The sequence below is a fragment of the Mobula birostris genome, chromosome 5 (genome assembly GCF_030028105.1).
Source record: "Mobula birostris isolate sMobBir1 chromosome 5, sMobBir1.hap1, whole genome shotgun sequence".
Lineage (NCBI taxonomy): Eukaryota > Metazoa > Chordata > Chondrichthyes > Myliobatiformes > Myliobatidae > Mobula > Mobula birostris.
In genome coordinates, this window is record NC_092374.1 from 61473725 (window position 1) to 61490141 (window position 16417).

Below are 16417 nucleotides of genomic sequence, written 5' to 3' on the forward strand. Positions count from 1 at the left end.
GAGGTGTGAACTGAGAGAGGAACTCTTTAGAGTAATGAAGGGATTTGAAATGTGGTAAGAAAAACAAAATTATTGGGAATACTCAGCAGGCAGAAGACTTCTTTGGAGAGAGGAGCAGAGTTAACTTTTGAGGTTGGCACCCTGTCATCAGGATTTAGTAAAATTTTTAAAAATTGCTTTGTGATTCTCATTGAAAGCTATTGCCGTGAAATATTGACTCTTTCCAGCATTTTCTGCTCTTATTTCAGATTTCCACTATATTTCAGCTTTTAGTTTCTTGAAATAGTAAAGACATTTCCTTTTGCAAGCAAATTCAGAATTAAGTATCATAACTTTGTACTAGGCATCAATATTAGTCAGCAGCTGGTGAGATTGTGGAACCTATCTGGCTCAACTACTTCCTGAAATATGTTTATGGGGAAGCTGATTCTTGAGGAAGAAGACAATAGAAGCTAGTGTGAAAACGAAGAAAATAAAGAGGGTTCATTGAAAATATAATGGGTCTGTCGCTGTGCTGCAGATTCTGTATAACGTTCAGCAACTGAACCTTAAAAAGAAATGTTTAGATATTTTATTTGAAATATTTGATCTATCTTAGCCTTAGCTTATGTATGGAGATGACTACACAATGAAGAAACAGCATGTAGAATGATCTTTGTATGAAAGATTGCTTTGCTAACAGTTGGCATATTTATCCAACCTGTCTTTGGTTTCCAATGGGGTCGATCATATACTTAGTGCTGTATTGAAAGTATAGGTTTATGCAAGCTGATAACTTCATACGTTATGTTTAATGTGTGTTGTCTATAGTATTCAGTACTTTGTTAACTGTGTGAGTGTTGATTATAGGTAAATGAGCTGCTCTGGAACAGTGAATCTACTGTACTGGCAGTTTGGCTGGAGGATTTAAAATCCGATAAAGAAGACTATGAAGGCCAAAGGAATACATACGGTAATAAATTATCTCTATATCATTGTTTTTTTTTGTTTTCTTCCCAAGTTATGAAAATCATGTGGCCAAAAAAACTAGCCCAACTTTAATGTTCTTATTTGCACTTATAAATGATATTGAGTTTCAACCAGTTCGTAAAGTGAAGGGATTTCAACCCAAGATATTAACTGTTTCTATGTTTCAACAGATTCTGCTGATCTGCCAACTGTTTCAGCATTTTCTGCGTTTGTTTCATTTCCCAGCATCTGTAATTTTTGATTGCTTGGACTGTAGAGCTTGTGCATAAAATAGAAATGTGGTTTAGAACCTCATTATGTGGGAAGAGATCATTCAGCTTGCATTTTGTAAGGTATATCCAAATAATGTCAACACCCGCACCCCCCACTTGCTTTCTCTATAGCCCCACATAATTACTTTCTTCTCTTGAATGTTACTATTAGGTCTGTTTCCAAGAAGGGATGTAAAGAATGAAATAAGAAAGAGAAAGTGGGAACATGAGAAAAGGCTGGTAGCAGACAAAAGGGGAGAAGAGTCTGTATTATACATAGATCAAAAAGGAATCTGTGCAGAGGGCATAACTGAGGAATTAGTTGAGTATTTTAAATCATTCTTTACCAAAAATGCTATTGGCTTTAATCTCAGTAAAGGAGGATGTGGTTGAAATGCTTAATGGGTTAAAATGGGTAATGTACTAGAGAGCCTAGCTGTACTTGGTAGATAAATTTCCTACTCCTGATGTGATGTAACCCAGAGTGCTGAGAAAAGTGAGGGAGGAAATTATATAGGCCCTGGCTATAATCTGCCAACTGTCTCATTGAACTAGTTTTTAGCTGAAGTAACAGGCAAGGTTTCCCAGGAATCTGGTTAATATGGTATACGACCTTCCAGAAAAAAATTGATAAGGCTGTGGTATAATCAATTTCTGATTGGCTAGGTTGCTCAAACATTAACCCAGCACTTCGATCAATTGCAGAGCTCTGAGATGCAGATGATTTGTAGGAGGCTAATCGGTAGGTACGCAAGTGATTTAGAGTGTTAACAGAACACTATCATTTGTTGGTAGAGAGGTTATGCTTCAGTTATATCAGAGCATTCATCTTTATTGTTGTGTACGGTATTTTAAAAAAGGAGGTTGATGTGTTGGCACTCTTCAGACAAGGTTTAGTAGACCACCTAGAATTGATAGGTTGTCCATAAGGAACGGTTGGATAGGTTAAGATTTTATCACTGGAGAATGGAGGAATAATAGTGGGGCTTGAATAAAATACACATGGAGAAAATGACTCCTCTTGTGGAAAATCTAGAACTGGGGACACTAAGTAAAACATCTGTACATGTTTTAAGACTTAAATGAAGCAAAAAAAAATAATATTGAAGCATCATGAGTTTGGAAAGCTTTTTCTCAAGGCATATTGGAAGTACAGTCTGAATACTTTTTTAAGAACAGATCTAAAGGGGCAAAGGGATGAAAGTTTACTGATAATAACAGAGGATGCAGAACTGATGATGCAGTCATGTCAGCCATGAATATATCAAATTCAAAGACCCAAGAGTGTACTTTCACTCCCACTTACGCACATAGAGCTGGCCTCCGTCCCTGATGTAACGATTCAGCAATTCTGCTTCTTATTACCCTTTCAGGCAGTCCATCCTGGATCACAAAAAATTGCTGCACTTAAAAACCAAACGCTTCTCTCTTCAATTATAAGTAACTGTTGAAATATGTACTCTAGTTATCCCTGTTGTTTACACCACGTGACTTGTGAGACTGTATTTGATACAATATCACTGTATTCTTTTCAGCTCCCTGTCTTTAAAGTACTGTGTTGCTAAGGCATCACTGAAGTACTTGAGACAGGTGTCACACTTTCTGAATGGAAATGACTATACTTATCGCCATGATCACAGCAGTTAAAAGTATTTTCTGGTTTTTTTTAATCTTATAGTTCAGTTGTGGACTGTAGAAAACTACCATTGGTACCTGAAGCAGAGTCTACATTTTGGTTGTGAATGCATTGTGTCCCTAATGTGGGATCCCGAGAGCGCCTATCAGCTCCATGTTCTCTGCATTGGGTGGTGTTACTACTCCTATAACTGGCATTGGACCACAGATAGAAGTAAAGGCGATGACAGCAATGATTTTGCTAACATAGCTGTGATTAATGGAGGTAAAATATTTTGTTTGTATTTGAGGCTTGATGGTTTACGTTGTTTCATTTTTATTAGTTTTTCATGTTTTATAGAGTCATAGTGAAATACAATACAGGCACAGGCCCTTTAGCCCAACGAATACTTAACACCATCTGCATGAAAAAGTTGCCCCTCGGGTCTCTTTTAAATTTTTTCTCTCTCACTCTAAATCTATGTCCCTTGGTTTTGGACTTCCATACCCTGGGTGGGGGGAAACTCTTACAGTCCACCATATCTATGCCCCTCATAATTTTAAACATTTCAATAAGGACACCCTTCATTCTCCTACATTCCAGCAAATAAAGAACTCACCTGGCCAACCTTTCCTTTTAAGTCAGACCCTCCAGTCCTGGCAAAATCCTGAAATCCTTGTAAATCTTTTATGCACTCTTTCTTATAACTTGGTAACCAGAACAGTGCACAGTACTCCCTAGTGCGGTCTTATGCAACTGCAGTATAATGTCCCAAACGCTTATTCGGTGCCCTGACTGATGAAGACCAGCGTGCTAAACACTTTTTTCACCACCTTGTCTACTTGTGATGCAGTTTCCAACCCACTGTGTCTTTGACAGCTTTTTGTAAGAGCTCTCCAATTAGTCCCACTTTCCTTGAAGGACCACAATTGTTTATCCAACTGCTCTTGTACCACATTATCTAATCAGTTTGTTTCCTACTTTAAGGCCTTGTGTTATAGATGATAAAAGCCTACTGCATAAATTAATTTATCTTTCATTCCTACTAGTTGGTTTCCAAAAATGATTCTTTGATGAGAATCCAGGTTTACTCTTCTGTGTTACAGAATGAGTTCTGATCTGTGTAAAAGCATCATTTGCCTCCACTGAAAAACAGAAAATGCTGGGAAATCTTAACTTTAGGCTTGATATGACAGAGACAGAAACTGGGGTGATGAATGGAATGATTACAGAAAGCATAGAGAGAGGTGCTGATGTCTTTATAATGTCTTACTTCCTTTAACAAGGCTTCCCCTGTACTTCCTTTAATGGTGCTCTCAATCTTTCTCCTCCCAACCAGGGTAGTGTTTGCATTGGCCTGACCGCCACCTGGTGTGATGGAATCTCCATTCAACAAATCACCCACAGCAATTCCTGCCTCCTTCAATGAGATTCCACCACTAGTTATATCTTTCCTTTCAACATTCTGAAGGGATGATCCTTCTGTGACTACCTTAATCAACAGCTCCCCTTTTCATTTTCCATTCAACCACAGGAGATGCACCATCTATCCTTTTACCTCTTACCATCCAGAAACACAAGCAGTCCCTGTCGGTGAAACAGCCATTCAGTTGCATACCTTTCATATGTGAAACGTCTTTCAATTTCACATATTACATTGATGCTCTTGATGTTGCAGTCAGTGCATTGGGGAAAACAAATACAGATTGTTTGCGATCACTTCGTAGAACATGGTAACCCTGAGCTTCTTGTCACCTGTTCCTTTAGTTCCCTGTCTTCTGCTCCCAGCATTTCGCCAGCAGTCCCCAGTAGTAGCTCAGGGCAGCATTTCTTCATACATCTGGATGTGATGTAGTCCTCAAGGCTTAATTTAACAGTTTGGGGTAACAATCCCACCTCTCTGTGCATAGATATAGCTGTACACTTTTAGTTTCTATTTCTCTTCTGGTTTATAAATTATTATTGCCTTGATGGTTTTGTTCTGCGCCGTATCACATATATTCCCTTTAATCTCCGCCCTTCCTTTCTCTGTAGCTTAACACCTACTTCAATTATGATGAAGAGTTGGTATTCAGAAATGTGACTCTGTGTATCTCAGCACTGGTGCTGCAGGACTTGCTGACTGTTTCCAGTTTTTTTGGTTTTTGTTAAGGATTTACAGCATCTGCAGTTTTTTTCTCTCCAGTTACTACTTGTCTCCTGGACCAGGAAAAAATGAAATCTGGGCATGTTTCCACCTTCTCTTTGGTCACCAGTAAAAGTTTACAACAAAGATGAAAGTCATCTGGAGCATCGCAAGCACAATACATTGCACTTACAAATTGTCAGAACAAGCACAAGCTGATTCTCAAGCAAAGCTAAAGTTACACGAATTAATGCAGCGAATGTTATGCAAGCAGCATGTGCTAGGCTTCATGTTCTGCTGAAAATGTTATCCGCACCACCTTTCTTCTCCAGCTTCTATGTTCTGAATTCTGAAATGACCTGCTCTACTTTTTTCTTTTCCTGCTGGCCAAGCCTCTGAACACTGTTTAAGATCAGACAGAAATTTACTTGAACAAATTTACAATGTATTGTATTTCACTTAATTCTCAAGATGTGGTTTCCTCCACATAGGAAGATCAAGCAAAGGCTAGGTAATCTGCAGAACGTCTAGAGAGTTCTGATGAGGTGACCCCAAGTTTCCAGTTGCCTGTCACTTTAATTCTCCATTCCACTTCTACACTAGCAGCTGTGTCTTCAGTTCCCTATAATGTTTTGCTGAGCCAGTACATAGTGAATAGCATCTCATTTTCTGATTGGATTCATTTTATATTTGAGTTGGCAAGATATATTCAATGGTTTCATATAAAATCACATTTTCAGAATGCAGAGTAATTTTACCACCTTTCTGGTAATTTGAGATTTTTTTTTATTCTTGCTGGATTTATACCTTCTCCATATCCACTTCCTTTTACTATCACTCCAGCCATTTCCATTGCCACATTTGTTATTTGTAGTCACTTGGTCTGTACCCTATCACAGAACTTTCATGTTGGTCTTTATACAACCCCACCCAAATACTCCCTGCAATTTAAAACTTTTTTTTATTTTTCCTAATTTGTTTGAAAAATTATTTTTCTGAGACATCAGTTCTGATTTTTCTCTCCACAGATTCAGCTTGACCTGAGTATTTCCAGCATTTTCTGTGTTCAGATTTGGTTTCAGTTCAAATTGAAGTTATTTTTTCTGTTCAACAAAATTTTAAAATCTAGTACTTTTTATTACATTTTTTGACTTGAGTACTATCTGTGTTTTTGTCAATGACAGATAAGGTAGATGTCACACCGTTTTGCCAGGCAATCATTCCGCCTCCAATGTGCGCTTATCAATTGCAGTTATCCTGCCCAGTTAATCAGATTATCTTCTCCTCGGATCCACAAAGGAGCAATGATTTGGCCATCTTAACAGCTGATAACCGGGTTTCAATCTACCAATCTGGTGAGTGTGTGCTTGGTGATTCAATATCTGATTAAGATAATTTTTAAGAGTGAAAAGCATGTTGAGGTTTTATGCTGAAATCCTATGGTGTATAAAAACACATTGAAGTACTGTAATGTACATCTTCATCTTGGACCATGATAGATTCTGAGGAATAGTTCTCCTATTTTTGACATATTTTCATGAACCACTGCATATGATGTCAGATTCCCACTCTCAGTGCTTTCTGGTTATGACTTTCCTCCTGTAAGTTTCAAGTGGTTTATATTTATAGACTGTAGTGTTCTCGTACAGTGTGTTGAAACTCTGACTAAACACCAAGTTAAACAGGAGCCAGTGAAGACAGAGTCGTAGTAAGGTTAACCATTTACTGTTCACTCTTCCACATTAACGTCGTGTGGTGAAAACTGTTGATAAAAAAATACAGACATATACAGCATCTGTTTCATTCTGGAGACCACGCGCGCTCTCTTCTTTTAGCGAGTGTCTCCAGCCGCCCCGAGTAGCGGGCGAGGGGTCCTGTCAAACCACCACTGGGCCTGAGCCCACTCCGCGTTTGAAATTGAAAAGCCGACACGTGCACCACCCCAACCGCTGCTTTCTTAACAGAAACCACGTTAATATTTTTACTTCAAATACATTCTTGTGAACTTACGGCGTTGCTTCTATAATGTTTCTTTGTGGGTAGAAACGGAGCTCTTCACGATCATGCTGCACGCATGGCACCCGCCTTCACACCTTCCCGAACTGGAAGCTACGCATAACATGCGGCAAAACCGGAGGTGACGTCATCACATGCCACGATATACCATAGACAATGAATTTACCTTTGTTAAACTGTAACATGATTATCAACCTTTAACTAGAAGATAGTTACAAATAAATCATCTAACGTGTAGACCCAACAAAGTCAAATAAATGCCTTAAGGGCAACACATAGATGTTAGTTTTAATTTCCACTGAAAAGAGAAACTGCATCTGCGCATCTGTCCTATCAAACTGATCCATAATTTCTTCACAATTTTAAATATGCTGTCTGTCTAATAAATAGAACTCTTGCCTATATACTCTAAATGGTCTAAGCTATACTCCCATTTCAGAAATGTGAGCAAGTCTACCCTATTGCGTTGTTGGTGGTAGTGTCCTTTTAGTTGAGATGTAAGACCAAGAGTTGCTGCTCATGTAGAAATCACAAATTTCCATGGCGTTTCTCAAAGAAGTGCAAGGAGATTCATCTGTCTGTCTTGGTTATCATTCTTCTGACTATCAGTAAAATCGATCATCTGGTTATATTCATATTCCTGCGCATAAATCGCCTTTTTGGGCTTCCTCTGTTTCCGTGTGATGGAATTCAGAAATACCTCATTAGCTGAAGGTGGTTTGATACATTCTGAAGCTGTACTGATTTAATTGTGAGAGATTATTAGAAAATTAACTATGTATTTTCACATCCTGGACAGATGATGGTGCGAATCAAGATTGCCCCACTAATACAGAAGCTGTTGGAGGAAGAGGAGTGATAAAGCACTTGACAACTCCCAAACTGGTCAAAATATGCAGGTTAGCTTATTTTACCTATTCTTTTATGAAATCCTCACATCATACTTAATGCATGCTGTCTCCACAGTGCTGAATCTGCGATTGGACGTGGGCCCAAACCGAAGGGTACAAGTGCCATGAAAATTACCTTTTGTGGCAGCAGTAGCACAGTACGAGGACAAACATAAATTAACAGAAAACTCAGATTAACATAAATTATGTATAACTCACACGTGCAGAAATAAATAACATAAATATAATGACACTAGTGCAAGATTAAAGATAAGCCTTATTTGTCACTTGTACATCGAAACTTTGAGATAGACAGTGAAAATCGTCATTTGCGTCAACAACCGACATAGTCTGAGGCTGTGCTGGAGGCAGCCTGCAAGTGTTGCCATGCTTCTTGATCCAAAATAGCTTGCCCATAGCTTACTAATCCTAACCGGTCCGTCATTGGAAGGTGGGAGGAAACCAGAGCACCCGGAGGAAACCCATGCATTTGTGGAGAGAACATACTGTACATACTCCTTACAGGCAGTGGTGAGAATTGAATCATATCACTAGCACTGTAAAGCATCACTCTAACCACTACGCTCCTGCCTCGAGAGAGGGAGAAAAGCAATATAGCCTGAAGTAGTGTTAGAGTTTTTCGGACCAGTTCAAGAACCTGATGGCATTGAAGAAGAAGCTGTTCTTGAACATTCAGGCTCCTGTACCTACTGTCTGGCTACAGCATCAAAAAGAAAACTAACCCAGATGGTGGCAGTCCGTGATGTTGGATATTGCCTTCCTGAGACATTGCCCCTTGGAGATGTTCCCAATGGTGAGGAGAGCTGTACCAGTAGCAAAACTGGCTTAGCCCACCATTCTCTGTTGCCTCTAAGGTTTCAGTATATTGGAGTTTCCACAGCAGGCCATGATGCAGTACACTTTCCACTGTACATCAGTAGAAGTTTGTCAGAGTCTTCAGTGACTTGCTGAATCTCCTTTAAGTTTTTTTTTAAAAAGTGGTGATAATTGTACACCTTCGTAGTTACGTGTGTATGTGTGCTGGGCCCAGGATTGGTTCTCCAAGATGATGACACTCAAGAACTTGAGCTCCTCATTCTTTCCACTGCTGGCCCTTCAATGAGGACTGGTGTGTGTTCGTCTGACTTCCCCTTCCTAAAGTCCACAATCAGTTCCTTGGTCTTGCTGACATTGAAAGCAAAGTTGTTGTTAAGATACCACTCAACAAGCTGATCAACCTCAATCCTATACAACTTCTCATCACCTTCTCCGCTACTAACAGGAATAGTGGTGTGATCGGTAAATTTGAGCGGTGCTTAGTCACATCCAGGCTTATATTCCAATGAATATTGGTGATTGAGGAGTAAGCAAATTGACATACTTAGGACAATCGAAGGAATTATTTAACTATACCAACATATCCACTGATTTGTCCTTTGATGGTCCACAATCCAAGCTAGAGGCAAGAATTAGTCAGTTTCTTTTGTCACATTGAAATATGTGCACTGAAAATTGCATGATCTGGAAACAGTGTATTTTTTTAATAGAAAGTGAAAGGAATTGATGTTCAAAGGAATCTGCATAGCTTTCTACATACCACAGTAAGAGTAAGTGAATTAGACGTTGGCCTTTATTACCTAAAGATTTGAGTATAAAAGTAAATTTGTCTTGCAACAATTGCAAAATGCTCCGGTGAGCTCCACGTACTCTGAAGAGCCTTCCAAACTCAAAATATGAAGTTCATATTGATTGCTTTGTTAAATTATTACATTAAGCTATATTTGTCCTACCTTTGTTCTTCCTTTCTGTTTTATTTTGGAAATGTCAGAATTAATTTTGAAGAAGAACATAGTGACTGTCTGAGGCCTTTGAAGTTATGCTTTATAACCTGGATAAGCAAAAATAAGTTTCTAAGTGTGTTTCAAGGTCTGACCACATCCCAGTCTGTTGTGTGTCAGTTGGTAACTTCATCAGAGGATAATCAAGAGGGAACACTATGGATCAGGTAAGACCTCATAACTCTCCAAATAAAAAGAATGAAAATTCAAATCATCATCATAATTACACTAGAATTGTCCCTGCTTAGAGCTCATACTCTTACAGCATATTATGCACATAGCTCATTTTTTAATTCATTCATGTAAACATCCTTTGAAAGATGATGGTCAGTTATGACTTGACAAAGTATATTTCATGGAAAGGATAAAGATTTTAATAGAAGTTTCAGCCTCAGAGTGGTTGGAACAATGCAACTATTTTTATAAGCATTAATGATTATTATTAAAATAAAGTATACATAAATATAAGAGCATTATAATGGCTTAGACTCCATTGTTCTGCTGACTTTCTACATAGATCTTTTCCTAGTAAGTCAATGTACTTTAAATCTATAATGTGTCAATTATATGGCTGACAAATCTCCCTTCCTTATATCTACACTGGTATTAACAAGCATGTGTTTTATGTTTGTGCAGATTTCTAGTTTATAATCTTGAGCTTGCTGATGCCTTTGCATTATGTTATTGCTTTACTATTTTGGGGTTCATACTTATTTCAGGACTCCCATATCTGTTGATGGGCAGATTATCAACCTCTGCCACAACCATAAGACACAGACTGTGGCCTTGGAGCTCTCTAATGGACAGATCCTAAGATACATGTGGGGTTAGTATATTTCTATTCAAGTATTGGAATGGAACTTTGCTAGTGCTTTATTATTCTGCAGCAAATTCTTTAGAACGTGGGGTTCTGGCAGGGATCCATCTCCTCTGAGAAGTATATGTGAGGAAGTTGTGGCTTTGCTCCATGTCAGTTTCCACAATTCTCATAGAGAGATCAGCCACAAATTTCCTAATGTGGGTTTCTACAGGGTTAGACAGTCCACCATTAGTAGAGAAATTTCAAGAGTTAGCTTGTCAGGAAATATTGAGGACCTTGGAGCTCTTTTGTCATGAAAAGAGAAGGCCTGAAGATGATTTTTGTTGTAGACCTTTAAACAAGGAGGGTTTGTGAGAATACGCAGAGAGAAAATGCTTTCACTAGTGGGGAAGAATAGAACCAGAGCCTGTCAATCTAAAAGAATTGCCAACAAATTCAGAAGAACCTTGAGTGGTGAGAATGCAGAAAGCAGTGTGGGGTTGAGTTACATAATATAGAGGTTTGAAAGGAAAGGCTAAATAAGTATATGATGGGGGAGGGGTTTAGAGAATTTTGCCGATGAGTGTTTGGACATAAAAGAAGCATTAAACTAAGTGGTAAATGCATTAAAATAAGGGTCTCCAGTAACTATATTAATTAGTTGTTGAGTTATTGAAGTAATGAGCAATTCATGTTACATGCTTTTTCATGAATTGCAGAACTGAAGGTTTAGGAGGAAAGTAAGTGATGCTAAAAGCCTACAGCCAGGTAGTGAGTGAAAAGGAGGTTTGCTGTGTATAACTGATGGCAACTTTGCCCCAAGGCATAGATTTTTCTGCCTTCTCTTTTCTATTTAAGATGTCTTTTAAAATTTACATTTTTTAACCAGAATGCTTTTAGTTACTTTCTTAACATTTGATTGCATAATTTGGGATGCTTTACTAGTTAAAGGTGCTAGAAAAATGCAGGTTTTAGTTGTTTGATAAACAGCCAGTGTTCCTGTTTCAGCTACTGAGTCCTCTGAGCCATGTGTCAAACCGTGGAGGTCAGCTGATGGATGTCTGGTGCGATTTTCTCAGCCTTGTGTACAGACAGCTCTATGTAAAATTGGAGGGGAGGTTAGTAAATCGATCCTCTTCCTCTATTTTTCTCTTCCCATCCTCCTTCAGACAGTATCTCTCTCCGGGAGTGCATTTCATTAGCACTAGATACAAGGTATAGTCTTGTGCTGAAAGTCATTCATTATGCCTGGTTACTGAGAGTCAGGTCTGATCTCTGTCTACTATTACATATGCTTTCGGTCAGGACTATTGAATGACTTCGGTAGAGTTGAACATTGGCCAGATTACATTTCTTCTAGACTAGAGGAGTCATACAGTATGGAAACAGGCTCTTCAGCTTACTCAGTCTGTGCCAACCAATACTCACAGTATTCCTGCACTAATCCTATTTCTTCACCCCACATTCCAATCAATATCTGCACCCAGATTTCACCACTCACCAGCACAACAGGGACAATTTTCAGTGACCATTTAACCTTCCGACCCACTTAACTTTGGCATGTGGAGTGAACCAGAGCACCCAGAGGAAACCTACTTGATCATATGGAAACTCCATTCTTCTGCCCACGTGGAGTGCTCCACTTGCTATTGTTCATCAAGGAATGAGTCAACAAACTTTGTTTTTATAACTATCTACTGATTTTACTAACCAGTGGAGGCATTGGGTGGGTTAGTTTGATCATTTAAAAATTTTCACTTTTTCTGTTTCCTCCAGGAAGTGGTATTGGGTCTGACAGAAAAATCTCGTTTTTTTGTTAATGTGTCAGAGGTAAGCATTCCATTATATTTTAAGGTAATTTTTTTTTAACACATTGAAATCAGTGAATGTTGTTAACTTTATTGTGGCTGTTTCTGTTCTGTACAGATAGCGTCCAACGTTAATTCATTTATAGTACACGATGAGTTCCTGCTATTCACAACCCATTCTCACACTTGTCGCTGTCTCAATCTTAGGACTACTTCATTAAAAGGTGAGTTTATAAACTGTACACTATAATTTGTGTAACCTGGATTTGGATATTCAAAGTTCAATATTTTTAGACATAGTCCTTGAAGCCATGGTATCTGTTACAAGAAGGAAAAATGAAACAAACTCAACTAATTCTTCCTCTCCCAAAGTTTATTCTGAGACCTTTCTTTGGATTTGGCAGATCTGCGCAAAGAGTGCTTGAGTTTACGTGATGTTTTTTGGGCAACACACACAAAGTAATGGAGGCACTCAACATGCCTGCATTGTGTGTGTGTGTGTATTGCTTGGATTTCCAGCATCTGCAGATTTTCTCTTGTTTATGATGCCTTTTGGCACTGGTGGGGGGAAAAACAAATTGATTAATTGGGGAAAAGAAAAGTCAGCATTGAGTGTCAGATTGAACCAAAATGGGTCCATAGGGTGAGTTTTGAGGAGATTTTTAAAGGAGAAGGATATGCTAAGGTTTAAACAGCGAATAATGACCTCTTAGGTAGAGAACATGCAAGATACTTGGTCTGTTTTCAAGGGTTATAGAGCTGAAAGAATTTTAAAAAGGTAAAACTAGAAATAAGTTTAGAATCAGAATCGGGTTTATTATTACTAACATATAGCATAAAATTAGTTTTGCTGCAGCAGTACAGTGCAAGTTGTAGAAATTGCTATAAGCAACAAAAAAAGTATAAAAGAGAAATAGCGAGGTAGTATTCATGGCCCTTTCAGAAATCTTATGGTAGAGGGGAAGAAGCTGTCTCTAAAACATTAATTGTGGGTCTTCAGACTCCTAAACCTGCTTCTCAATGGTAGTAATGGGAAAGGGTATGTCCCAGATGGTGAGGGTCCTTAATGATGAATGCAGCCGCCATGAGGCGCCACCTTGTGAAGAAGTCTTCAATGGTGGGGAGGGTTGTGCTCACGTTGGAGCTGGCTAAGTCTACAGCCCTCTGCGGCCTCTTTCAGTCCTTCACATTGGAGCCTGCATACCAGGTCGTGATACAACCGGTCAGTTTGCTCTTCACCATATATCTATAGAAATTTGCTTGTCTTTGGTGATACAGCCAGTGGTGTGGCTTTTTCGTGATCGCATCAACTCCTAAAAGAGGAATCATTCATACTTTTAAAAGAAAACCCGGGAGGGTGATGCATGATTTTAAAATCAGATAGACAATGAAAATGAAGTCTTGGGAGACCAGGAGCCAATATAAGTGAGTGATAATAAATATGAGCATGATTGGAGCTGAGCTTTACCAGTACTGAAGCTTTTGTGCCCATCCAGCAGAGTATTGAGACTAGAAGTGACGGGGAACATTGAAGGATTTAATCAGCTAATGAACTAAGGAAGAAGTGAAAATATGTGATCTCTACACTTCAGAGTAGATGTTCACTATATTGGGGTAGAGCTATTGTCAAAAATAACCTAGTAGGCTGTATGATTCTTTCAGAGACAATAGCAAGGAATGATATAGTAAAGTTTAAAACGGAGATGCTGAGAAATTTCTTCAGCCAGAGGGTGGTGAATTTGTGACCGTAGACAGCTGTGGAGGCCAGGTCATTGGGTGTATTTAAGGCAGAGATTGATAGGTTCTTGATTGGACATGGCATCAAAGGCTACGGGGAGAAGGCTGGGAAATGGGGTTGAGGAGGTGGGGGAGAAGGATGGCAGAGCAGACTCGATGGGCCAAATGGCTTAATTCTGCTCCTATGTCTTATGGTTTTGTGGTTTATTAAGAATGAGCAGATGTAGTCGTCTCACTGTACACATTTTAAAACAGTGGCTGTAGAGTAGTCATGCACTTCTTGACCATAAATATATTTAAAATTGCATGAGAAAAATTCAACAAGCACCTTATCCAACGCAAATGCTAAGCGGCCCTTATTCTTAACCATGAATTTATAGATTTCTGTTGTATGGTTTATTTAATTGTAGTTTACCTGTCATACAATCTACTGATTGACTTTATTTCCTTCATAAACAGCTTTGCTGCATCTTTCAATCAGCGATTCCCAGCCAAATGATGAGACAGTTCGCAGAGTGGAAAGGGGATCTCGTATAGTGACTGTGGTACTTCACAATGCCAAACTCATTTTACAGGTTAGAAATGGGATTACTAAAATGAGAAGTAAGGGATCTTCAGAAACTATAAGCCCAATCTGCAGAAGGAACAGTACCATTAGTAGTAAAATAAAAATTGTTAAGGGGTTGGAATTGAAAGTGCAGAGATTTTGGAGCATTGTTTGGAATGAATTGTGTTTTCCATTCACTGCAGATGCCACGAGGAAATCTGGAAGTTATTCATCACAGAGCGTTAATACTTGCCCAGCTCAGAAAATACCTGGACAGGTTTGTGCACTAACAAAACTCATTACAGATTTGAAAGCTACTTTTGTATGCTACTGCTGCTATTTATAGACCTTTCTTACAAGCTGGAATTGTCCCATTTAGAGCCCAGAAGATTGAGTTTTAATAGAGGTGATCAACACTTTTTTTTAGATTATGAAGACATGCAGCCCTCTTTTATTGTCATTTAGTAATGCATGCATTAAGAAATGATACAATATTTCCTCCGGTGTAATATCACAAAACACAAAACAGAAAAAACTAACAAAACCAAATAATTATAACATATAGTTACAACAGTGCAACAATACCATAACTTGATGAAGAAGTCCATGAGCACAGTAAAAAGTTCAAAGTCTGTCAAATATCCCACATCTCACGCAGACGGGAGAAGGAAGAAAAACTCTCCCTGCCATGCCCGACCACAGTCCGACTCTGAGTCATCCGAAAACTTCGAGCCTCCGATCAGCTATCCGACACCGAGTATTGAGCGCCATCTTTATCCGAACGATTCGAACTCAATCTTGGTCGCCAACTGCAGGCAAAGCTGGGGATTTTGAGGCCCTCCCTCCGAAAGATTCCTGATCGCGCAGTAACAACAGCAGCGAACTGGCATTTCAGAAATTTCTCCAGATGTTCCTCTGTGCTTTCACGTCTACCTCCATCAAATCAGAATTGTCCACGGCCCCTACTTAACAGATACAATATCATTTTTCACCGGAGGGCTGCGCACACGTGGCGCACTGCTCTCTCTCCTTCCACTTTTAAGCATTTGATAGAGCAAATTAGGATGTTTGCACTGCCAAAAGGTGTTGTCCACACAATATAGACAAGTGACAGTTCTGGACTAAACTTGAATCAATGAAGGATGCTCGACAGTTGTGGCAGGGCTTGAACACTATCATCTCTTACGTAGAAAAATCAAGTGACATAGGCGACAACGTTCCAAATGAACCCAATGCCTTCTATGCCCGCTTTGACTGTCAAAAAATAGAGATACCATTACAAACTCCTACAGCCCTGAAGACCCCGTGATTTCAGTTTCTGAGGCCAATGTATGAGCAGGTTTCAGAAGGGTGATCCCACGAAAAGTATCCAGCCCAGATGGGGTGCCCGGCCAAGTACTAAAAACCTGTGCTGATCAGTTGGCTGGAGTGTTCACTGAGACCTTTAACCTCTCGCTTTGGCAGTCTGAGTTACCCACTTGCTTCAAGCAGGCTTCAATTATGTCGGAGTTTAAGAAGAACGTAGTAACTTCCCTCATTAACTATCAGCTAGTAACACTTACATCCACAGTGGTGAAGTGTTTTTGAGAGGTTGGTGATGAAACATATGAACTCCTACTTGGATCTCCTCCTATTTCCCAACTAGTGCAAGAGGTCCTCAGCGGATGCCATCTCATTGGCTGTTCACTCAACCCTGGAACGTGTGAACAGCGAGGATACATACATCAGAATGCTGTTTATCAACCACAGCACAGCATTCAATACCATCGTCCCCTCATTTGCAGACCTCAACATCACCTCCACAATTTCCGTCAGCACAGGT

General features: G+C 39.2%; 1 protein-coding gene across 6 annotated transcripts in view; it reads left to right on the forward strand.

The window, feature by feature from the left end:
- The window catches only part of elp1 (elongator acetyltransferase complex subunit 1), a 97240-nt gene that overhangs the window by 42225 nt on the left and 38598 nt on the right, over positions 1 to 16417 (forward strand). For all 6 annotated transcript variants that reach the window (XM_072258123.1, XM_072258122.1, XM_072258127.1 and 3 more), the window contains 11 exons: positions 850 to 952; positions 2899 to 3120; positions 6145 to 6315; positions 7776 to 7875; positions 9695 to 9871; positions 10424 to 10530; positions 11512 to 11621; positions 12280 to 12333; positions 12430 to 12535; positions 14508 to 14623; positions 14799 to 14872. In XM_072258123.1, coding sequence (XP_072114224.1) covers positions 850 to 952; positions 2899 to 3120; positions 6145 to 6315; positions 7776 to 7875; positions 9695 to 9871; positions 10424 to 10530; positions 11512 to 11621; positions 12280 to 12333; positions 12430 to 12535; positions 14508 to 14623; positions 14799 to 14872 — 1340 coding nt within the window. The remainder of the gene's footprint in view (positions 1 to 849; positions 953 to 2898; positions 3121 to 6144; positions 6316 to 7775; positions 7876 to 9694; positions 9872 to 10423; positions 10531 to 11511; positions 11622 to 12279; positions 12334 to 12429; positions 12536 to 14507; positions 14624 to 14798; positions 14873 to 16417) is intronic.